At 37.7% G+C, this 24,846-nt stretch overlaps 1 protein-coding gene across 1 annotated transcript in view; it reads left to right on the plus strand.

Annotated features, from left to right (window-relative positions):
• Positions 1–24,846, plus strand: part of MED13 (mediator complex subunit 13) — a 78,468-nt gene that overhangs the window by 28,593 nt on the left and 25,029 nt on the right. The window contains 6 exon segments of the mRNA XM_037880840.2: positions 8,952–9,097; positions 11,002–11,199; positions 14,276–14,470; positions 17,566–17,728; positions 18,055–18,165; positions 19,344–20,027. Of these exon segments, the coding sequence (XP_037736768.1) occupies positions 8,952–9,097; positions 11,002–11,199; positions 14,276–14,470; positions 17,566–17,728; positions 18,055–18,165; positions 19,344–20,027 (1,497 nt within the window).

Here is a 24,846-nt window from a genome sequence, read left to right on the forward strand (position 1 = left end):
AAAGGTCCCTCTGAATGATACTGTTGGGGCTATAGGTGGATGAGTTCATCTCAGTGCCAAGGGGATCAAAGGACTAACTCTTCTTCCCTTCACATCCTAATGGAGGGAGTTAGGACTACACGCACATACCCAGAGGATTGGATTTAGCTATATCTTATTTAGTGCTTCAGTATTTGGAGTTTTGAAACCAAATTACTCACTTATTTCTATACTCTTAGAATATGCCCTGTATCAGAAATAATTTCTCTTTTCTACTATGCAAATCCTCTCACAATGTTTATCTTCTAATCAAACAATGTCAACAAATTTTACAGCAGCTCTGAGGCTGTACTGGCAGGAGAGCAGATGATGGTTTTTCCTTTTACTGTAGACAGCTGGAGTTGAGAACTGCTGTAAGTAGGACAGTGCAGGATAAACAGCAGGAGCTGAGGGCATTGATCACATGAATGTCTCTTTGGAATATTGGGTTGCTACAGAGACCGCTAGCAGACAAATTTAGCACTTGACATAAGAAAGCAGTTTTTCCTTGTCTGAGTTAACAGAAGTTAAAATAGTTGTGACTTCACTTGGAAAATCTAAAAATGAGATGGCTCTGGATTTTAGTTTGCTTCAACAACGAGTTCATGTTTTAGTCTTTGTTTTATGTCCAAACAATATTATACAATAAACATATAACGGATATTAATTACCTTAACTTCCAGTGTGTCAAAAGGTGGATATACTGAATTTTCTTATTTGAACATAGTTCTTGCCTTACTAAATGTATTTACTTGTTCCAGAATAGGCCAGAGCACTTAATGAAGGTTGGTATGTTTATCCTCAGATAGAACAGTGTTTGGTTATGTCTTCCAAAACTGTGTTCCTATCCAGGCTATTTTATTTTGTATAGCAAAAGTAAATTCCTCATTTGAAAGCTGTAATTTAGAACATCAAGAGATAATTGAGATTTATATTCTGAATAATTAAAGAAGGCTCAAATATAAATATATGCTTTAATATTGTTTTTTGGGCTTTGAGATACATGACCATGAAACCACTGTTTTTAAGTATTGGTTATAATCACACGTATTTGGGTATATTTGCATCTCACATTTAAAAATATAGTGTTTACTTATGAGAAGGCATACCACATTTTAAAAAATCATTTGGACAACAAAAATACAGTATCTTCAGGTGGATTTAACTAAAGTCTCAAAACAGGAATTAAGTTGAAAAAGTAGGTTCAGAAACTTGTTCTAAATCCCTGATCGTTTTAACAAATTACCTGTGTCTTCTGGGGTTATTAAATCACATGCACCTCAATACCCATTTCTTATATTTTAAGGCTTATTCTACCTCCCACTGTTCCCCCAGGAAAAACAAAACAACACCCCCCCCCCCCATCCCCTTACTTTGGTGGAAATTGTTTAGGGAGCTTTTATCAATCCTACATGATGATAATTTACTTGAACCATACAAGAAGTTGCTTTTACTTTGCTATTAACTGTTTGCTTTTATATCAAAATCAGCTCTCTACTGTTCTACATTTACCGCCATAGAAATAGGGAGCCCTGTCAGTACATAGAGTAGCAACTATATTTCCCAGTCTGTTTGAACATGAATGTGAAACACAAAACACGCATATTCACAAGTTACAGCTATTTTATTAAAGTATAGCCGTTTTAAAAGCTTACTGATTATTAATAGTCACTGCATCCTTCTGGACAGCAGGCCTTACGGTAGAAATCATATGAAGCCTGATGTGATAGAGAAACTGCTAGCAGAGGGCAAGAAAAGGCATGATTGTGAATTGATTGATAATAGATTGAATTAGCATGGTAAGTGGTACTGCAGTATTGTAGGTTATTCATACTTGGTGTTTTCTTCCTAGAGAACTAGATGGTGCATTAGCTTTTAAAATAAATAAAAAATTGAACCATATTTCAGGGTTGCTAACCCAGACTTAAAAAAACCTCAAACAAATCTAAATGATTGCTGACAATTTTTAATTGGCAAAAGAAAAAACAGTACAAATCCAGTAAGCTTCTGATACATACAACCCAACTTCATAGTCATATAATAACTGCTCTTATGAAAATTAAAAAATGGTAAATTCCTGCATCTTCCCACCCCAAATTAAGGCCATGGAAATTTCTTGCTGTCAGGCTGTTGTTATAGAGTAGAAATGGAGTGGAACTGCCAAGTTAGATGTTAAAATGTGCTCCCAGGGCCGTACAGATGTGGGTGGCCACAGAGAAAGCTGCTGTCCAAAGGGGTCGTTGCCCTGCTACTAATCCTCATCAGTCCAGCAGGGTATGAAAGCACCTATTCATGGCTCCTCTTGGGCAAGGTTTGTAGCCATATGACCTTCTCCACAAATGCTCCTCTAGGGAGGAATAGGTAAGCCGGTGGTCTTGAGGAAGCTGCTCCTCTTCTGTTAGCTCAACAAACCTTCTGTGGTTTTGCTGACAAGAAGAAAATGGAGGGGGTAATATGATGTTGAGCGTGTGGCCAGGTGTGTAATTCCTATAGATTTATTCTCTGATGCTTATGTTACAGATTAATGTAATCTTTTCCTGTCAATTAGAAACCCTGATAATGTATTTTCTGTATGTTTTGGGTTGTTTGTATTAGAAAAAAATATAATGAGTATGTTTTTCCTCATTTCCGCCCCCCCCCCCCCCCCCAAATCCTAATCTCTCCTATTGTAGAGATGGCTATTTAAATAGAATCTCACCCAAGCCTAATAAATCTTTTTATTTTATTTAAAGAACTTCCTTGGTGTATTTAAAAAGCAGCTGACTTGTAGACCATTTTAATAGTAGCTATTTGGAGACACTTGTGCCAGTGTATGATACACCATTCTGGAACTGTTGGTCACTTGCTGTTGTCAGCGAATGATGACTTTGCTTGTCAGACAAAGTGCCCCAAAGCTTTTGGTGCTGAGGACTCTAGGTCTTGGCCAGTGTCTCCCAAATTACTGTGATGCAAATTCCATTGCATTCAGAAACAGAGGCATGTTAATGGGAGAGCCTTAACATATCCGCTAGAGTCTACCCCTAAATAGGCAGAATGTTCTAGGGATTTGCGTGGGCTTGGAAGACAGGAACCTCTTGACTTCTGAAGCTAGCCTCAGAAAATGACTTAATCTTTCCGTGTTTGCTTCCTGCATTTGTAAAATGGGGATGATGATTACATACCATACAAGATTACTGGTAAACTTAATTTCACCTCTTTAATCCTCATATTAAACAGGGAGACCCGTTGCAAATTACTCAATTTTGTGAGTAAACAATTCAAATAAAAAAAAGCAAGGATATATGATAAAATGTAGTTGGTTTATTTTGTCAGCTGTGATTTACTTGTATTTTTTTTTGATATTCATGGATTACTGGTAAATGTGCTATAGCGGGGTGTGTGTATTATACATAAAGACCTCATTATAGCACTTGATATTAAATTAGTGCTGGGAGAGACTCCAATCTCTTGGTGCAGATTTGAAGTGGGCAGTTTAGTGAAGAGTGGATTAAAGGTTCCAATGCATCTGCTTTTTGTGAAGCACTTTGAAGTTATAAAGCACTGGATAAGAACTAATAAATGTAAAGAAATAGCTGAACAAATTGCCTTTCTATCAAGGAGGGTACTTCAAAATTGGTGTATTGGAGATGCAGAAACATCACGTGTATGAAAATTCTAGATTCCCCCCCCTCCCCCTTTAGTCTTTACTAAGATTTCTATAAAAACAGAACCTTTATATATTATGAGAACATCTTTTCCTGTCCTCCTTCACCCCAGTGAAATCATAATCATTTGTTTATGGTACTAAATCACTTCCACAGTAATTAGTTGATGCCACTGTTTTATAGGATTATGACTTCAGGTGATGAGGGAAAAGCACTAGGAACATAAAAATTCTTGGGGAAACAAAGATCCAGTTTTGTACAAATTCTTATTAGTAGCGGGGAAGGAGAAATACAGAAAAATTTAAACAGAATATTTCTAAATATACTTTATAGAGAACTTTAAAACACTCAGTTGACTTCAGTGTTGATCACCTACTCTTTTAATAATAAATTTGGTAATTCATGTGCTATTTTTAGTTAATCGTGGACCTTGGATAAGGTTGAACATTAAGCTGCTATCTTAGTCCGTGATCAATGCAATGCCTTCTCCTACTCAAGTGAAGCTCAAATTAGTCAGTCATATTTGTCTACGGAGTTCAGGACTGACCCTAATACTATCCAAGCTTGGTGATGAGAACTTCAGTAGAATTAACCCAATAATTGACATAAGAAATGGGTCACATTTTGATATGAGCAAAACTAAAGGCTTATTTTTCTGTAAAAAGAAATATAAACTTAACCCACTTCATTCAAATCGGCTAAGATTCTGTAACTATCCTCTGTATAACTGCATGCACTAGAATTTTTGCTCAAAACATGCAGAGATTCATATATCTTTCTAAAATCATAAATATGTGAAGAAAATTATTATTGTAGCTTGCACTTTCATTTATTTTTACTTTAAAATTATTCTTTTTGGAACATTAGAAGAGAAAATACAAACCTTAGCTTCATCTTAGAAAAGTCATCAAATTTCTTGATAAATTGTAAACAGTAATTATCTTCCCCTCCAGCCTATTATTATTTATTTATTTATTTATTTATTATAACCTGGTTGGGCCTCAAACAGCATCTCATGGATGGAGGAAGCCAAAACGCCTGCTTCAGCCCCTGAGGCCTTTGACTAATCATTGGGCCCTTCAGGCTGCCCAGCCTAAGGGTAAGTAATTGTTCTCTGGTTGTGACTCTGAAGACTGCAACATGATAGACTGGCTAATCAGATGGTGAGAAGCTTTCTAGTATATTTAGCTTTATAAAATTCTTAGTTTTGCAATTAAAGATAAAAGTGCATTTTTAAATAAGTTAATGTTTGTCTCTAAAAGATGTGTACTTCTCAGCCTGGCATTCAGCTCCCTTAGTAATGCTTCAGAATTGCAGGACAACTGCATTTACAAAATTGTGCCCCTTTTCCCCCCACTAAATACATGATACAGTATTCCGTTAAATGAAACGTGACAAAGTTTTGTGCAATATTCAATTGCAGAAGTGCGTTACTTTGTGGTGTTCTCCTTTCAAGAGTGTGGCACATTGAAGGTGCTCGGTAGCTGTTTAAACTAGCTTCCCTTTCTCCACCCCCCCCCCCCCCCCCTTTCAGTCTTGCATTGTTGCAGTAACACTGTAGTAATGTTGGGCATCCTACTGGAAATTTTCCACTTTTTCCTCACCCTTCCGGTATGGGTGACGTAAAAACAAGGCTTGTCCAGTCTAGTCTTCAGCTGTGCCATGTGCAGTTAGTTGTAGCAACAACTTCAAACTTTCTCCTTTCCTTAGATAATATGCCTGCTGCTCTCAGCAGTAAGTCTATGTAAGGGATGTCACCCAGGGCTTCTCCCCTTTTTTCCTTCTCTTCCTGCTTGAAGAGCTGTTGTGAAATGACATATCAGAGCATAAATGCAATCTTTCTTGTTTGGCCCCCCTTTCCTTTCTTCTGGTTTATGACAAGCCTCTCCACACTTGGATAAAAGGTGTGTATTGTTAAAACATATTAGCTAACACACTTTAGCAGCCCCCGCCCCCACTTTCTCCAGGCTGGGGGGGTTCACAATGACCTGCTATCATGGGTTAAAATACAACTTGCACTGTCTACGCTAGGATTTTAAAGTGTGTTAGCCAATACATTTTAAAAATACACCTTTTTATCCAAGTGAAGAGACCCTAAGTGTCTTTCATTATGGCATCTGACTTTTCTTTTAAATGTAACCTGTACCTGAGAATTTAGTTGATCAGATTCCAGTATCCTGAGTTAGTGGTGTCTGCTAATCACATGACTCCTTGCTTCACAGGGCTGCAGTTCATCAAGAAGATGTCTAGCTCTTTTTTATCAACTCAAATCTTGTCTTTACTGGGATGCGTGTGATAACTGATTCCAGACTAGCATTGTATTTCTTCTGTAGGAGCACATTGGTCAGAGCTTTATTGCTTTGAGTAGTTGTGCTAATTAGCCACTTAGTGGTTGACGGTGTTAGTTCAAATGTGCTTCTGGGTTTTGGTCTTTGACTGTTTGCACTTCTCAGATTCTGAATATGTCCCATTCAAAGTCCTCTGACTGCTCAGTATTTTCTTAAATCCAAAGTCTGAAATGTTGATACCACTCTAACTTCTCTTTTTGGGAGGTTTTTGCTGTGGTGGACTCTCCTCAGTGTTTTGTGGCAAGTTTCTTTTCTTCAGTCCATGCCCACCAGGATGGCACAAGTGGAATGCATCTGTCTTGTGTTTTGGAGCCCACTTGAGAGGCTTATGAATCTACAATCTATGGCATCTCAAGGAGGTGAGGTGGTATGTAAATATGTTGGTACTTCCAAACCATATGTTCAACACTAGCAGCCTTCTTTCTGGTCATCAAAAGCTAGCCAGTGTAGGAGCTATTTGAATCTCTCTGGGATGGGATTCAGGAGTCTTTCAGTTTCTGAAAGAATCTTGCCTGGGTCTCCTGTTCTACTATCTACCTTCCAAGGGAGAAACTTTGGAAAATGACAATTAATAAAGGAAGAGGTGAAGAAAAGTGTTTTCTGCAACAATGCATAGTGGAAACACTGTTCAAGTAGGACTGCCCAGACATCTTCCTCTTTCCCATGTCGAGATTCCAAGTGTCTGTGCTTCAATGCTTGCCTTCTCAACTAGAAGACATAACTTCCTTTTTATTCCCTCTCTCCAGGCTAACAGATGAACGTACCTCATGAGGTGAGGAGAGGATGCACACTGTGCACAGACCTCCTCCTTGGGCTTGCCAGTTCAGGTATTCTGATCACCTGGCTCTTGTGCAGGCACTGTCACACTGACTTAGTGACATGTAATTTCTCTCTTGGAGAGAGTTGCAGGAGTTACTCAGCTTTCTTTCTCTTAGCAAAGTCTGAGCTGCAGAACCCTTGGAGTTGTTAAATGAGGTTCATCAGGCCATCTTTAGGGTATTGTAATTCATACATAATGAAGTGAAAATAGTTTTCCATTTGGATTTTCGATAAAGCACCAGTTTGAATTACTTTTTCTTGCTTGTGTTTTCTTAAATGTAGACTTAGGAGACGCTTGGTATGACCTTCCTTTTGGACAGGCTTTACACCCTCATTCAGTTGCGTCTGAGGTGGATTCTTAAGGGTCTCCTTAACTTCCTTTCTCCATGTCGACTTGAACAGCTTAATGGGACTTAGATACCCTAAATTTGCACAGGAGAAAATTTCTCTCTCAGAACATATGATTGTTCTGTCTTTCACTTTGGCATCAGCAATGACTGTCCTGGTTGCTTTCACTTTTTGCAGGCATTTGAGTTAAGTTGGTGCTGCCGTCGCTCACAAGTTGGACTGCCTGTATTTTTTTTGTTTGTTTTTTGTTTTAAATCTACCATATCAGAGATTCTTTAATTTCCCAGAGCAGGGAAAAATGTTCTCCCTGTGGCATGTTGGCGGGGATCTTGAGTTGTCTCTTTCCTAGTGATCAGGTAAGCATATCTCATACACCCCACCTCCAAAGAAGTGCTTTATCCCGCCTAACTCTCATATGATTGTAAGAAGGTAGGCATTTTTGAACTAGAGTAATTACATGCTAGGTATTAGTGTATTTCATAATTAAAAGCAAAACAAACAAAAAACAGTGTCCGCAGTTCAGCACTTTTATTATCAATCTTACTAAATAGTGACCAAGTAGTTGCATGTAGATGAAAAATGATCCAAGGAAATAAGTTTTAGTTTCAAAATTTCATTGTGTGGTTATAAAAAAAAAAAAAAAAAAAAAAAACCTGTAAAAATTGAGAAATGCTTCTGAGGTCTGATCTGTGTGGCTGAAGAAAAACTTCTGTTTCATTGCTGACTATCTATAATGGATTTTTTTTCTCTCTTTAATTCACTGTATTAACACTAAATAAATTGTCTTAATTTATTTGAGTTGTATTGAGGAGGCATTTAAATGTTTTATCTCAGCTTTACAGAATTTAGTGGCTTAAATTAATCTATAAAGACCCTTCATGTTAACACTGCCAACTTGCTTTGAAGGAGCAGGGTAGACCCATGATGCATCAGAAACTGGGAGACCTGTTTTGAATTCATTTTCTTTTATCACTAGGAATTTTATTGTGATTTATACTTTTCATTGGTAGGACCTTCCTTTTTTGGTTTATAATATACAAATTAAATGTAAATCAGTAGAGTGAGAGTTCAGAAAACTGAAAAATAAATTTCCTGAAAGGACTTTGGTGCATTCCATATAAGGCACAGTCAAATTGAAAATGTTGAAAGTGTAGAAACTTCGAAGTGAAGTTTCTAAAATGTTATTCAGTTGAGAAAATTTAGGGCTTATATGTAAATATTAAGAGCATTGTCCAGTAATATCTGCAAGAGAATTTGTAGGTGTTCTGAATTCAATATTCCAAAACCATGATCACTTTTTCCTAGTTAGCTCTCAATCAAGTGCCTGGAAATGTTTCCTATTTTCTATTTCAGCATTAGAACTTTTGAATATAAAGTTTTTACAACTTTTTAAAAGATGATCTTCAAAGGATTTGCATTTAAGATTGAGCTTGTACTTTTTTTTTTCTTTCTTTCTTAACTGCTTTGACATCCAAAGATGACAACACGTGGCTTTTGGGGTGTTTTTTTTGTACCCCCCCCCCCTTCTTTTACCTGTAGAGAGAAATCAAGAACATGATCGACCTTCTGGATGTTTAAGAACATGTTTAGTGTGAACTCTCTTGCAACTTTATTGACGGAAAGCGTGTTGAATCCTTAACAAAGAGCTATTTCCCCCCAAAAATATTTATCAGTCAGTGAAGATAAATAGGTGTTAACAAAACAATCAAATTAAAATCTTTAGCAATTCTCCTTAATACTGTGTATTTGTTTTACTCTCTTTCTCTTTTCCCAGTGAGCACTTGTCCTGCTCTTTCACCTTTTTCTTGCATGGGGACAGCAATGTTTGTACCAGTGTGGAAATCAACCAGCACCAACCTGTATACCTTCTTAGTGAAGAACACCTTACCCTTGCCCAGCAGTCTAACAGCCCTTTTCAAGGTAGGTTTCTGTGACTTATTTCAATACTTTTGTTCTTGAGCAATCCTTCATTAGCTGATCTAAAGGAATGTTGATGCCAAAACGGGGGGAGAGGGAGCAGCAATGAAAAGTAGGTTTATAGATTTGTATGACTCTATGCTGCTCCATTCATTTTTGGCCACTGGTTCTGTCATAACTTAAACGTTGTGATAAAGCTGATGAGAAGCAGCTAAATCATCGTCCTTTTTCCTAAAGGTTAAGGAAGGCGATCTTCCTGTGTATCGATTGGCCTAAAGAAGGGGGGGCAAACTCATTCTGTGGTGTGGTGAGACAACTAGCTTTCCGGTCTAGTCCAACTGCAGAATCCTTACCTCATGATGTTTAGATACTGCATTTAAAGACCTTTTTGAAAAGTAAATAAATCTATAAAACTTTCCTTTCCTGTCCACTAACTTACTCTATGTACATCCATCACTCCCATCTGTCTGTAATCTGCCTGCCCCCCAACACTTCAGGGATTCCCATTCTTAGTTAGGGGGAGCAGGAATGCCCATCTCTTCCCCACCCCCGAAACAAACATTAGCCTTCCCCTTGGGGAACTCCTTCACTTTTGGCATTTTAGAGGGGTGGGGATGTAAAGAAACAGCTGTTCTCTAAGCTTGGTGCCATGGGGATCAACATCAGTGGCAGCAGCAAGTGTTGGGGCTGGGGGATGGAAGAGCAGGAGCCGAGTCCTGCAGACTCAGCAGTGTTAGCAAGGCAAGTGTGTCAAGAAAAAAGCCCTTTCTTGGTCCGTCTGGTGCCTTCTGGCAGCAGTGACAGGGCTACCTTATGTTGCACATTTCCTGTGACACTCCTATGTTTGGGAGCCCTGTCTGCATTCCTACAGCTCAGCCTAAATGTCATGCATTAGGTATATCATTAAGTTTATGGTCATATGTAAATTAGCTAATTAATAATTGCATAAAATATCACATATGGGACCGTATAAAACTTGTGTAGTGACATCTCAGAAAGCTGTTGCATGGCAATAGGATCAGAAAGTGAACAGGAAGGAGGAGAATCTCCAGTGCCTGTGCGGCTTTGCCCATGAGTTCCCTCTCCAGTTCCAGCTTGAGCTGTAGCGCAGGCTGGATCCTTTTGAAGATGGGAAGAGAGCTTGAGGGCTGGATCTGATCAGTGTGCTGTATGTTTGACTCCCCTGTTCTAGAGGATGAGCTCCTCTACTGGCTACTATGATTAGTTATCCTATATGGGAACACATTAGCCTTGTCTATTAATACTGTTCCAGAAATAGTGCTGACTGTGGGTTGTCCTGTTCTGTGCAGTTAAATTGTGTTCGGAAACAGTTTAACTGCACTACTGCTGATGCCTATTGATAACAGGTAACTTTCCTAATGTAGGCAAGACTCTCATATTTCCTTGTGTGTAGTCAGTCTGACCTATTTCTATCATCATTTAATTGTAACAAACAGAAGGGGGAGATGACCACATGTAGACCATTGGGCAGCAAGTTAACACTGTCACAAAGAAAGCTAAACCAGACTCTTGGATGCCACAAATTCATTTTACCTGCACATCTTCACCTGTTTGTGTGCACAGACAGCTGCATACTCCTTTCTATCCATGATGAAATTTTCTGTCACAGATGTTCAGGTGGATTAACTTCTAACTGTTATGGTACATTAATTCTTACATAACGCATCTTCTTTCAGTACATATACATTTTAATGAGGTATAATAAATTCTTGTTCTAAGATATGAGTGTAGGGGTCTTCTTATTATACTGTACTGTAGTGAGGTGCAGTCTAACCTGTCATTTAAAATGGATTATTTGGTGGTAGATGTTGGCTGAAATCCTAGTCATGGAGGAGGTGCAGATCATTCTCTAGGTGTATCCAAAAATTATTTGTTTGTATATCCAGTTATCCTAAGTCCATTTGGATTAAATGGCACACTCACAGGACAGTCATTCAAGCTCTCAGATTCATCTACAAAAAAGCTGATTGGTGAATGGAAGCAATTCTATCCTATCACATCTAACCTGAAGGAGGGTTCTGAGGAAAAACAAGAAGAGATGGATTGGGAAGATGACTCTCTGGCTGCTGTGGAAGTCCTTGTGGGTATGTAATTTTAATGCATGTTGCTTCTTTACTGAAATTCTCTGGCCAAGTAGGAGCTGGCTTATTTTAAAGGTGAACAGTGATCTTGTAAACTTTTGAATGCAAGAGATTCCTGAATCCGACTTTTATTCTTTGCTGTATGTTACACAGTGTTTTGAAGAATAGTTTAGCTGCCTTTGTTTTGCTATACCAGCCAAAATGATTCTATAAGTGACAAATCCTTGTCAATTATCTGATGCAGGTAAGAAGGGAAGCTTATTTTGGGTCCTATAGAACACTTTTACAGCTAGAACATAAGTGGCCATTGACAATTTCTGTCCTGAAATCTGCTCTAGGAGTAGAATAGTATTTCTTCCCAAACTTTTGAAAGCTAAGGCTCCTTCAGAAAAATGAAATCAGTTTCATCTCCCCTTCAGTCTCACTATGTGATGTTCAAGGCCTATGCAAAATGAGTGGTCGTTCACAGTAGATTGTGTTGATCTTCATAATATACTTTTTTCTTCTTATGCCAGTTGGGGACTGGAATAGTTAACAATGTTGACAGTTAAAGTAACAATGTTGGCATCTGTTAAACCCAGTGAGATGAATGTGAAAGGGGCGTTTCACTCCTGAGAGTTACTGCTTCAGGTTCTCTGCAAACTTGGGCAGACCTGGTTGCATTGGTTTATAGTACTTGAGTCACATCTTCATGGTTTTCTTCACATCTATGGCTGCTAGAAGCTTTAAAATTAAGGCCAAGGCACTAGAGAACAATTGAGGTTTGTCCACTGTGTCTTCCCCACCCCCCAAAGCTAAACTCTGACCAGAAACCTTTTGACCCATCAGAGCCCTGTGGGCCAAGAGCTTTTGGAATGTTGCCAGCTAATGCAGTTATTTCTGTACCTCAAGTGCTGCAATGTGAAGGCTTGGAGTTTAAACCCTGATGCTGATGCATGATGGGAATGTTGTTTGTTGTACAGATTAGAATATTTTTTGCCTTCAGTGGGTTTTTTTTTTTTTTTTTTTTTAAATCTATAAGAGTTAAGAAATGCCAAATTCATGGTGAGCCATGCAAGCTTAATTTGTCGGCTTGTGCATCATGATCTTTAATCACATGATGGCATACTGTCTTTTTCCACAAGGCTGCGGCCTCCATTTGTGCACAGGCGGGACACACAAGGGGGCTGAATTACGGTTGCATAGGCAGCTGTAAATCTGGCATTTCCTAATATTTGAGTGCTTGACTTTGTAATCTAAATGTTCTTTTACTGTTTTGTATGTAATATAATTGTAATTGAAGGTGTGGGAAAAACTAACTTACATGCATGATCACCCTTTTCTAAATCTTCTAAATTAGTTTTTTGGAGATGGATTTTGGGAAAGGTTTCTTTTCATGTGTCTCTTAGAACCCTGCATGTTTTCTCCTTCCCAAGTTTTCCATTATGTATGTATGTATGTACGTATGTATGTATAATTGAGGTAGCATTTAGAGGCCAGGGCCTCCTTTGTGCTAGGAGTTGTATAAATATAATAGGAGATGGTGCCTGCCCTCAAGAGTTTACAGTCTAAGTATAAGTCTTTAGACAACGGGTAGATACAACAAACAGGTGAGAGCTACAAGGAAGCAATGAGCTGCACTGGTCAGCATTGTAAAGAGTGCTTTCATAAACCTTAGCATTGAGTCTCTGGATTTGATACACGAAGCCAAGGATAACTTCTTTCCATAAGAGCCAGTCAACAGTGCTCTTCAACCGACCAGAGAGTTCATCATTGAATGATCTAAGACATTTCCAGTGATTGTGCCCACTGTACTCACAGCCCCTGTTGAACTGGAGTAAAAAACTGGGGATCAAATAGGAGGTCCTATTAGGCAGGACAGAGTTCTTACTGAAGTAAAATTAATTGGAATCTCTAAATTGCTTTGATTGAATACCCAGATGCTTTTTGTCTGTCATGTTTGGTAGCCTGTGAAATTTCTATTTAAGGAAACCCAGCATATATTTTCAGCTTTTTAGAAAGTTTAAAATATTGGAAATTGTTGACTTTATCTGCCAATTTCACCTCCCCCTCTTTCAGCCAAGTAACTTATATAAAGCCTATGTCTGCACTCTCCTTAAAATGTATCTTCTCCTGAGCTGAGATCCTGTACCCAAAAGTGTCAGAGGAGACTGAATTTTTACAGAAAAGAGATTGTACTGTATGTCCTCTGAATTACAATCTTAATTATACAATGTATTTCTATAATTAACAGCTTAATTTTTAATCTATAAGTAAGACATACAAGGTAATCTTTATTTCCCACGCTTTTTTAAAAAGAATAATGGAAAGAAATGTGAAAAAAGAAAACCTGACTTGACTATTAAGCCAGCACAAATATGTGACTTTTATTTGCAAGGCTAAATGATTGGAAATGCCTTAATTTTACTACTGTAGCTAACTGTTCTTTAATAGTTGCAAAGAAGCAAATACTTAGGGGTGGGAGGGATTAAAATGAAGAAACTTCCACCAGAGTGGAGTTGCCACAATAACAAGTATGAATTAATTGACAAGGAATTCTGCTGTTGAAGGAAGTTGCTTTATTGGAGAAACTGGAAAAGTAGGGTAAACTATATTGAATGACTGACAAGTAACACATTCAGAATAGCAGTGGACAGGAGGATAGTTACAAGAAAGGGGAGCTTGTAGTGGTATTGAAGCTTATCACAGTAACTGGTGGCATAATCACCATTTATATGTTGGAACACCTTGTATAGAAAAAATGGTTTTAGACTTTATCAGAATACCTCTGAACAAGAACTGTCACTGGTACTGCAGCGCTTATAATACATTAACATAATTAAACCAAACCTCTCAGAATGACTGCTGTTCAGTCATTATTTATGAAACAGTGAAAGGAGCTGCATAATTGGCCTCAAGTTATCTAGTTTTCTGGCTTGTTTTAGTTCTCTCATGTAATTTATAAGGAAATAGATAATGTTGCAATGTGATTTAAAAACAAAACAAAACCCTAACGATTAAAGAGAAAATCTCATATTTGGTTATATAGCTGGTACTCATGATTGAGTTGAGTATATAATGACTATACCCTTTTTTTCAGCTGGTGTGCGAATGGTCTATCCAGCATGCTTTGTTCTAGTTCCTCAGACAGACGTTCCTGCTCCTAGCGCTGTGGGGGTTTCTCACTGTTCAACTACTTGCTTGGGTGTCCACCAAGTGCCTGCTTCCACAAGAGATCCTGTCATGTCTTCTGTAACTTTGACTCCACCTACGTCCCCAGAGGAAGTTCAGACAGGTATAGTCAATATTCCCTTTTCCAAAAAGAAAACTGTCTTGGGGTTTCTGCTTAAAATAAACTGTCAGAATGTTTAGATAGTATTCAGAGCAACTGATTTGTAACCTCCAGCATGTTGTCCTTTAATTGTCACTGTAATCCTAAAACTGTTTGAATTGTAATAATATACTAGATGTTTTTATCATTAACACTTTTTTGACTTTTTTTTTTATAAAATAGTATAAAAATGGTATTTGCAAAATGGTTGTAATTTAAAACCTGAACATTGATTTGGCTGGACAGTACTTGCTACTGTTATGGAGAAACTCTGGTTTCGGAGTGAAAAGGTGACATTCCCAGCCTCTTTACAATGCTTAAAGGCTGATTTCAGAGCATTTTTATAATGTTGAAGAAGGCCGCTTGCTTTCTCATCCGTGAGCAATCACAGGTGTAGTTTTGAGTTGTTGATCTGTATCAGGATAAAAATCTCAGAATTCAAGGGTTGGGGAAAGTCTTAGTGTTAGCACTGGAGCTCTTCTAATGAAAGTCTAGTCACTGCCTTGAGACTTTTGAATACCTCCATAGCCAGGGTGGATAAAAATCAATGATTTTAAAAACGATATTTTTAAAAAATTTAAATTCTCCTTTTTTCTTTTTAAAAATTAAGCTGTTTATCGGAATTTCAAACTTAATGTTAGCCTATATTAAGGCCTAAATTTACTATGAACGTAATTGAAACAACAAATAAAAAAATATGCTGTGCCAATGAAACCTCTTCATCTTTTAATGAGTTAGTGTCGCTTTTTTAATTATACACAGAATTAGAGGAAAATGTTTAATTTTTGAGGTCAGCTCTAGTTTTATAAGTGTTGCTTAATGCAGTACATGATAGTATCTGTATTTTTAGTTTTTACAGTTGAGGAAATGCTGATATTTACATTTTTCCAAATGTAAGTACTATGAGTTGTTGTGCAGAAAAGCTTCTGCATTCGTTACTTTTGGTTTCAATCTAGCTAGCAGGCGCAGAGAGAATATTTTCTTTTGGACTAATTCATTCAGAATTGAGAAACCAATGGGGAATCGAGAAAGCTGGAGAGCTTGTTTTTCCTCTTCCAATCTGTGAATAAAAACCAGGGGATGAGGTCTGTTAGTTTGAAAAATTTGAAGCACATAGGCGCAGATTATCAAAAATATTTAAGTGCCTAAAGATACAGATAGGTGTCTCGTGAGATTTTTCAAAAGACCTTAAACAAGTTTGGGTCTGTTTCCCATTGATTCTGGTGGGGATTTAGGCACTTTCAAAAATCCTACCAGGTAGTTGACTGCATCTTTGGGTACCTAAGTACCTTTGTTTTGGATTGTCATGGGCCAGATTTATAATCAGTCAATTTACTAACTCCAGCTAATAATTCTTGTTTCAATAAATCAGTTTGAAATACAAAACATGAGTAAAGTTTTTGATACTTTCATATCCAGCACATCTAAGGTATTTAATTAATAAAATATTGGTGTGTTTGTGCATTTTTAATCTAATTCCAATTTTCATCCAAATGCAGAATGAGACAAATCACAAGTAAAAATATCATTCAGTAAATACAGAAGGCACCATTTTCTAACATTAAAAATTAAATGTGAAGTTCTTAAACATTGCTTAAATAAATGTGTATAATAGTGTATCCTCCTGGTTAGTGAAAAGTGCTAAATTTTAATGTAAAGGCTATATATATATATATATAATTTTTCTTTTTGCAAATTAACAAATTGTAGTGGTTATACCAACCAAAGAGAATGAACCATTATTTAGGAAAATAATTTTAACCTTATTTCAGATTTGTACTTCTTAGTTAATTACTGTAATAAAAATTTTCCTACTTGCTGACTCAAATGGGCGATTTTAAATAATTTTGGATTGATCATCAATTCACTGCCTCTTCCTGCCAATTAGGATTGTCTATATGTATAATACTCTCTTGCTGCCTTGTCTATCTAGTTTTAAATATCTCAACCAAGGGGGTGTTTCATGTCTGTCATATAGTGTATATGTTATATTTTCATTAATTTTTTAAAAAACCTCTGATATGCCCTTTGTGCCATTCTACATAAGTCGTCTTCCTTTGGAATTTATATCCCGCAAAATGGTTGCATTATATACCTGCATTTAATTATGCATTTGTGTACCCCCCAATGAATAACATGTTAGATAATTGGGGAATATCAAAATATAGTAGGAATTGCAGAAGACCATGTTAAGGGATGGATCTAAAACCAACTGAAGTTACCGTAAAGATTCCTGTTGACTTCAGTGGCCTTTGGATCGAACTGTAAGTCAGCTTTTCACGATCAAACTGTATGTGGTTGAAGGATTAAGAATTATTTTATACAGTTTACATGTTTGTGGGTGTTTTTTATATCTATATAAAGCACACGCGCGCACACACACAAATTCCACACAAATATATACTTAAGAATTCCTGTTGGTGCTGCTTTTAGTTTGAAATGTGTATTTAAACTTGTTCCTTGAGAAAAGAGGTGCACTATTCATAGGGATATATTTTCCGTTGGGGGAAGGAGTCCTTTTCTTTTTCTTTCTTTTCAAATTTGGCTCATGAAGAAAAATATTGACCAGAGGCTGCAGAGTCATACACCTTGTTCGGGGTGAGGGGTGGGGAGAGAGAAAGTCATTCAACTTGTGGTAATGCATGAAAGAGGGAAAACAGCAGGGATTGTTTAATATGATCACAAAATGCAAAATACATTTGTTCTTGGATAGGCTCAATATGTTCCTATTGCAGGAGTAAGATTCTATTAAACACTCAATGTAGCTTCTAAAGAAATTGAGATGGCATAGGAACTCACTTCAATTTAAATTTGTATACTGTTCTTCTGTGTGACAGGACACTATCTCACTGTATACCATGTATACCTACAGTTTTTTCTATGTTTTTTATTCCTAATTTTAAAATATGTAACAAAATACATCCCTCAAAGGATGATGTTTTGTTTTGCTCATTGGCTGGAACAGTTTTTGAGTTGTATGGACCTCTATAGTCATGTTGCCTGGTTGGCTAAAATTTTTTTTTTTTTTTTTAATTTTTATGCTGCTTTTCTCTTTTCAGTTGATGCTCAGTCAGCCCAGAAGTGGGTGAAATTTTCTTCGGTTTCTGATGGATTTAGCTCTGACAGTACTAGCCACCATGGTGGCAAAATCCCTAGAAAACTAGCCAATCAGGTGGTGGATCGAGTTTGGCAAGAATGCAATATGAACAGAGCACAGAACAAGTATGTACTCCTTTCTGAAACCGAAATTAAAGCTGTATATTAAATATTATGCCTTACTTATATATAAATACTGTCCAGCTTCTTGCTGCACAAAATGGTTTGAAGCAAGGCTGCTAAAGCCTGCTGTTCATCAGCAAAGCGTGTTTTACCTTTGAAACACTTTAAAGAAGTAACTTACTGCGAATGCTAGTTCACATTGCTTATTTCTTCAGTATAATGTTTATCATCTTTCCTGACTCTTGTATCTATTAGTTTTTACCCTCTGCTAAATGTTAAGAGGTAACATACATTCTAGTTAACAATGACTCCCCAATATTGAATCATAGGAGAAAGTATTCTGCTACATCAAATGGCTTATGTGTTGAAGAGACAGCTGACAAAGTAGCATCCTGGGATTTTGTTGAAGCCACACAGAGGACAAATTGCAATTGCTCAAGGTACAGTACCCAGTAGTCTTGTCCAATAATGTAGACAAAGTGAAGTATGCAGGAAGGGTTTTAATGACGGATCTGGGAATACTAAGCCATAACTATCTGTACTGTGGGGGACCTACATGATGATTTATTAAGTTGTGTATCCTGAGTCCTAAACTCCATTATAGACTCTTGGTGAAGGGCTCACACCTACAATTAGACTAACAAGTGGATTTTTCTTTCTTTGCATGGATCAGCACAGTGATCTAATGGCAGCTAAATGTAGATTTCTGAATTCAGGTGTGGAGTCCTGAGGGCACGTAAGGCCTAGGACTACAGAGGCAATATGCTCCCTCCTAGTCTTTAGTATTCTTTAGCTAGTGCAATGTGGTGTTGGCAGGCATAGGAGGAAGAAGCCAGAAAAAGAGCTGGTGTGGGGCCTTTAGGATTTGGGAAGGAGATACTTTTCCCTTTGGTGGCGCAGTTTCTGCATTCTCCAGAGGGGTGGGTGGATTTGAAACCCCTGTTATGGCCAGTTAACAGCATTAAGCAGCACTTACTTCCAGTCAACTTCCCACAATAACTAGAGACCCCTGGAGAAACCTTGTGTTCTAATTTCCAGATTTCTATTATAGTTTTTGCTTTGAAAAGGAGGGGTGGGGAGGAAGGTTTCCGAGAACACACTAACAGTTGTGTTTCAAATTTAATTGAAGTACCATTAATCCCAATGGTAGCCTAGGTTGGGGCTTTTGGGCTTTTAGACTTTTTTGTTTTTTGTTACACCACATAGAATATCAAATGTTATGTGGCTGTGATTTAATGATGGAATTTAAGAGCTTTTCTGCACAGGCACAAAGGAAAGTTAATCTGAATTAACTAAAAGTGTGAATTTAAAAGTGGATTACTTGGGTTTTCATAATTGTATTTCCCAGACCTGAAGAGCTCTGTGTAGTTCAAAAGCTTGTCTCTTTCACCCACAGAAGTTGGTCCAATAAAAGATATTACCTCACCCAACTTGTGTGTCGCACTTAAAACTAGGCAACCATATTTTTCCTGCTTCACTATTTAATACCTTCTAGAATACTTTGAAAAATTGTAATAACTTTTATTTTTAAAGAAAAATCTGGTTCATATAAAATGAAGTACAAGTGTAGATATACTTCAGGGATTCATTGAAATGTTATTCTCCATTTGTTTTCCAGGCACAAAAATCTTAAACCGAGAAGTTCGGGTCAGCAGGGGCAGGCACCACCTGTAGGCCAACAACAACAAGCAGCTCCGAAGCACAAGACAAATGAGAAGCAAGAGAAGGGGGATAAGCCACAAAAACGCCCTTTGACGCCTTTTCACCATCGTGCATCTATTAGTGACGATGTTGCAATGGAGGCAGATTCAGCAAGTCAGAGGCTTGTGATCACAGCACCAGACAGTCAAGTGAGATTTTCAAATATCAGAACTAATGATGTAGCAAAGACTCCTCAGATGCATGGCACTGAAATGGCAAATTCACCTCAACCACCACCACTTAGTCCTCACCCATGTGATGTAGTAGATGAAGGGGTAACTAAAACTCCTTCTACTCCTCAGAGCCAGCATTTCTATCAGATGCCAACACCAGACCCCTTGGTTCCCACAAAAACAATGGAAGACAGGATAGACCCCTTGTCTCAGCCTTTCCCACCTCAATTCCCAGAAGTTATAGAACCTACAATATATGTTGGTACTGCAATGAATTTGGAGGAAGATGATGCTAACACCACTTGGAAGTTTTACAAAGTTCCAAAGAAAAAGGATGTGGAATTCTTACCACCACAACTTCCAAGTGATAAATTCAGAGATGATCCGGTAGGACCAACTGGACAGGACAACATAACGTCAGTTACAGAGTAGGTACTTTTTTTAAAGCACTCAATAATGTAACTCACTATAAAATTGCCAAACTGAGTCTCTCTCTTTTTTTTTTTTTTTGTTTTAACAGACTAGTATGTCATTACTTTAATACAGTATGTGGTATTTGAACTGCAGTCTCATTCAAAATGTCAGTGATTTTTATGAAAGGACATTTGAGTTCCACAGTAACCCTTTAGGAACTCCATTCATACAATAGACTCAGCATTCATTTGTGTGAGTTTGGAAAATGTTGCAGTCCTTAGAGAAAAAGCATTAAAAGTGCATTGTTGTAATTTTGTGAGAGTCTTAATCACAGAGCTGAATCTCCAAAAAGAAAGGTTGGCTTTGTTCATTGAATCATAGGTGTTCATTTGTTATCAAAAGTCAAGAGCTTTTTACCATGTGGAAATATGTCATGAAACAGAATTGGTACTGTAAGTTTGTCTGCTGACATGGGGCCCAAGATATAATGGCCTTAAAGTCACAGCTAACTTTAAACATATGAGAGTGAGTAGTCCCATTGACTTTAATACAACTACTTGCTTGCATAAGGTTAGGCACATGGGTAAGGACCTTGCTAACTCACAGCTTAAATGAGGAGGAATTGAAGAGCACAGTCAAGGTACTGTTCATGTTTCCATCATTCATCTCTCTTTTGCAGCTGACTTGTGCCTGTTTGGGACCGTAAAGTGTATTTACCCTTTCCCACTCAGTGGAGACACACAACAGATCTCTAGTTGTCCCAGTAGAAGGATTGGTATCTTTCTGTCAGACTCGAGTTTTTTAACAACTTTCAAATCTTAATTAATATTTCATGATTTAAGAGGCTAGGCTGAACTGCAACTTGACTTTCCTGTTTGGTCAAATTCTCCTCAAAAACTGGTTTGATTGTTTTTATAGTTCTGACTTTTTGACATTGTTGAGTTTCGCTATGTGTGATCCAGGCCACTTGAAGGCACATTAGTAAAGTCAGCCTGCTAGACAAAAAGGCATCTGCTGCTTCTAAGTGAACACGGGAGAAGAGTTCTGTCCCTTGGTCATGGTTTCTTCAAGTCTCTGATTCGGGTCCACTCTAAGTCCCATTCACCCCCACCCCCACCCCATATGCATTGTAGAAGGTCTCAGACCCAGAGAATCTTGTAGGTGTGGGAAGGTGCTTGTAGTTCCATTTTAATAGATGAATACATAGAAACAGTATATGTTTGTGCATATATCTGACTAGCTTTTGTATGCTGTAATGTATGTTCCTTTGAATACCTGTTTAATTCTCTGTCTTGTTTGACTCTTCAGAAAGCTCAAATAATTTTCCATATAAATGTGTGCAGGAATATTTTCAGAGCAACTCCAGCCTGTGTTCCAGCGTTGCCTCTTTTTTCATAATGGGCTCCAAGTAGAGACTTTCTACCCTTCTGTGTTCTTCTGCCTCTTTCCCTGTGATCAGAAGAACCTGGCACAGAAGAGGAAAACATGTCCTTGATAGTTAGATCTGTCTGTAAGCTAGAATTCTACAGTCAGTTATCTTGCAAGCAGGACTGCTTTGATAGTCCTTTCTAGGTGGAGATCCAGGCTGGTACCACTGTTTGTATAATTAGAAAGACTAGGTCGGAGGAGCATGCTGAAGAATGCTTTTGCTCCATGCTGTTACCTTAAAATTAAACTAGTGTTTTATCTAAAATGCTGGAAGATTTTTTGGGGGCTAAAAATATTAGTCTCAGGTCGCAACATAGCTGTATTGGCACGTATTACATGTTGAAGGGATATAGAGCAAGAAGCCAGCAATGGAAACTCTCTTGTACTGGACAGGGAAATATCTGGAAGATTTTAACAGCAGTTCAACTTGGCAGATCAGCTCTGCTTCTGATTGGACTAGCTTAGTATGTATAGTCTTTGGAAACTGGGAATTTTTTTCTGAGGACATTTGATTCCATTTTCAAAGAAAGTGTGAGCCAGAGACTGATTTTACCCCCCTTCCCCCATATTGAGTCGTCTTTATGTATAAAATAAAGAAGACATCTGTAGGTTCATACAAGATAATTGTGATTGGACGCATTCTGTTAAACTTTAGAAGCTTTGTATAGTCTGTTTTACCTTTGTTTCAAGTGCTTCAGAAGCTGTGGTAAGAAAAAGCAATTGATCTGAGTGACCTTTAGGAAGTACATAGTAGGTATTCGCAAAAAGAAAAGGAGTACTTGTGGCACCTTAGAGACTAACCAATTTATTTGAGCATAAGCTTTCGTGAGCTACAGCTCACTTCATAGCTTATGCTCAAATAAATTGGTTAGTCTCTAAGGTGCCACAAGTACTCCTTTTCTTTTTGCGACTACAGACTAACATGGCTGTTACTCTGAAACCTGTCATAGTAGGTATTATTACTGGGAGCAGTGGAGGAGTCAGTCATGCTGCCTGGAAGACATCAGTTTTTAAGAGGGGCTACAACTACTGTAAAATATCTGGAATCTGCTTGTTGGCCTGGTTGTTGAGGTCAAGGGACTGTAGTTATCACTGTTGCAGTGCTCCAATCAGTGCTTTATATTCAATGTGACACTACTTTTGTGTCTTGCAGAAGTGCCTTAATAAAGAGATTGAGGTTATCAGTCAAAGAAGACTAACTATTGAGGTGTCTGTTGTTGGTGCTAATAGATAGCCCTCAAATCTCATGGAAATGCTTACTTTTAAATCTTTCTTCAGGGCAAACAAACTTACTTGGATAAGACTCAATCTAGGTTTCTTTTGGAAACTGGTTTTTCAGCCCTCAGTAGAAATGATCCTCAAGCCACCATGAGTTACCTCCTTGTAGTATTTTAGCATCATAAGAAAGCTTGAGCTATGTGGATTTTTTAAGAAACACTGTGTTCCATTCCACATAGATAAAAGGGTTCAGATTCTTTCAGATTTTATAAATAGAAATTGGTTTAGAAGCTTAGCTGTAGTGAGATTTTTATCATTTTGCCCAAAATGTTAATTTGAGTCTCACTCTGCAGCTCACTTCATCAGCCAAAAGAGAAACCTTTCTCCTGCTTTTTTTTTTTTTTTTTAAGACCTCCATAGTTTTGATAAATTATGGAATGAGTTGGAGGCAATAGCTTTTAGTTTTAAAGTTAATTTGATTGAGTCAAAGTAATAGCATCTCTCCTTTTTATATATTAAACTAGTCCTTTGGATATATTTACCTACTCTTATGCCAGTTTTTCTTTTATGGACTTGCATCTTTCAGAAACGCTCCTAGATTGGTATAAGAATGCTGCGGAAAGAGAAATGTTTCCTTCCTGTAAACTCTAGCTACAAGTTCATGTAGCAGCAGAAACTGACTCTAAAAAGTATTGATGACTTTCACAGTAGAGAAATGTGTTTGAGGAACAGTCCTGTTGATTGTGTATTTTTCCAGTATGAACCATATTCTTCTCTGTCAAGGCAGCAGCTGTAAACCACAAGTAAAATATATATACGCAGGGCTTGTAAACTTACTCACCACTTTGTAGGGAGCTTTTCCTGGTGAAAGAAGGTGCCTGATCCATCCATGTCAGCAAGATTTAAGCTTTTATTTATGTATACATATATATTTTCAAAGTGTAGCCCATATAGTTGAAAAGAAAACCTTCCAACTGTGAACTGTATGCAAACAATTGCAGTGTTCTTTGTGGAGATTGTAAATAGTCAGTTTAACTCTGCTGCTTATAGCTTTCTACCACATTAGCAGAGTGAAACTAATAAGACTGTCAGTTTCACTGGCCATTCAGAACCCTTTGTGTAATAGTCAAACTGACAACTATCATAACTATTTCCCTCTCTTGCTGTTTTGGAATGCTGAGAGCAGCAGCAGAGGTACTGGAGCATTTCTTCTCTCTATCTTTTATATTGGCCTTTGGGTAATAGTTTTAGTTTTCCAGCTAGCAGGTGTCTGGTAATTATTTCAAGGTGTGGTGGGGGTTGGGGTGCAGCATTACATTGTCAGTTTCTTCCACCCTTCCAGACAGGAAAGGAATATGTATTCTAATTCAAGGTTTACTCTTGTCAGAGTGAGAAGTTTCGTCTTTCCTTTTTTATAGCCTCTAGTTTAGTTTAACAATTTATTGACTATAATTATTCCAGAATAGCTTGCTACTATATTTTTTTTTTCCTTTGGATAATTAAAAAAGAAAGCAAATACTTTCTTGTTACTCAAATTGCTTGTTTCTAACAAGTTAGTTTTCCAAGTCTTTTTTGTTGTGTTAGTTTATATAGGATGTTGGAAAAGGGAAAAGCACTCCAGCTGTATCAAGTGTTGCTCCAAATGTAAATGCCAGCTGTCTCTGACGTACAATCACAGCAAGTTCATTGCCTGCCTGGGGATAATCCTGGAGATACAAGATCTGATCAAGCATGTCATCGTTGCCTGAGAAGGATGGGTTGAAGTCCCTGTTAGCTGTAAGATGCTGCACAGAAACTATTCTAAATAATGCCAGGGTTATGGGATTGAGAGTCAGGTTATTTTCTTGGAGTGTGCTCCATTTCAGAGTGGTCTTGATTGAAACAAAATTGCTAAATTATGCTTTTGCATCCAATCTACTGTTTGTCTTATGCTGAGAAGATGTTTAAGGTTCTGAGGGAAGCCTGAAAGCATCAGTGTGTCATCAGGTGTGGAGGTTGAGGTAGTTCCTTCCTTAAATAAATGTAATTACTGAAATGGCTTTTGCTATCCTTTACTCATTTCTGTAGGCCTCTTTGTGGTGTCTCACAAATGTATCCTATTCCACGCTCCAATTACTCTTAACCTAGTCTATCAAAACAAGCAATGGTAGTTGTGGGGTCTCTTTTAGCTTCTCTTATGGGATAGCA

The sequence above is a fragment of the Chelonia mydas genome, chromosome 17 (genome assembly GCF_015237465.2).
Source record: "Chelonia mydas isolate rCheMyd1 chromosome 17, rCheMyd1.pri.v2, whole genome shotgun sequence".
NCBI lineage: Eukaryota > Metazoa > Chordata > Testudines > Cheloniidae > Chelonia > Chelonia mydas.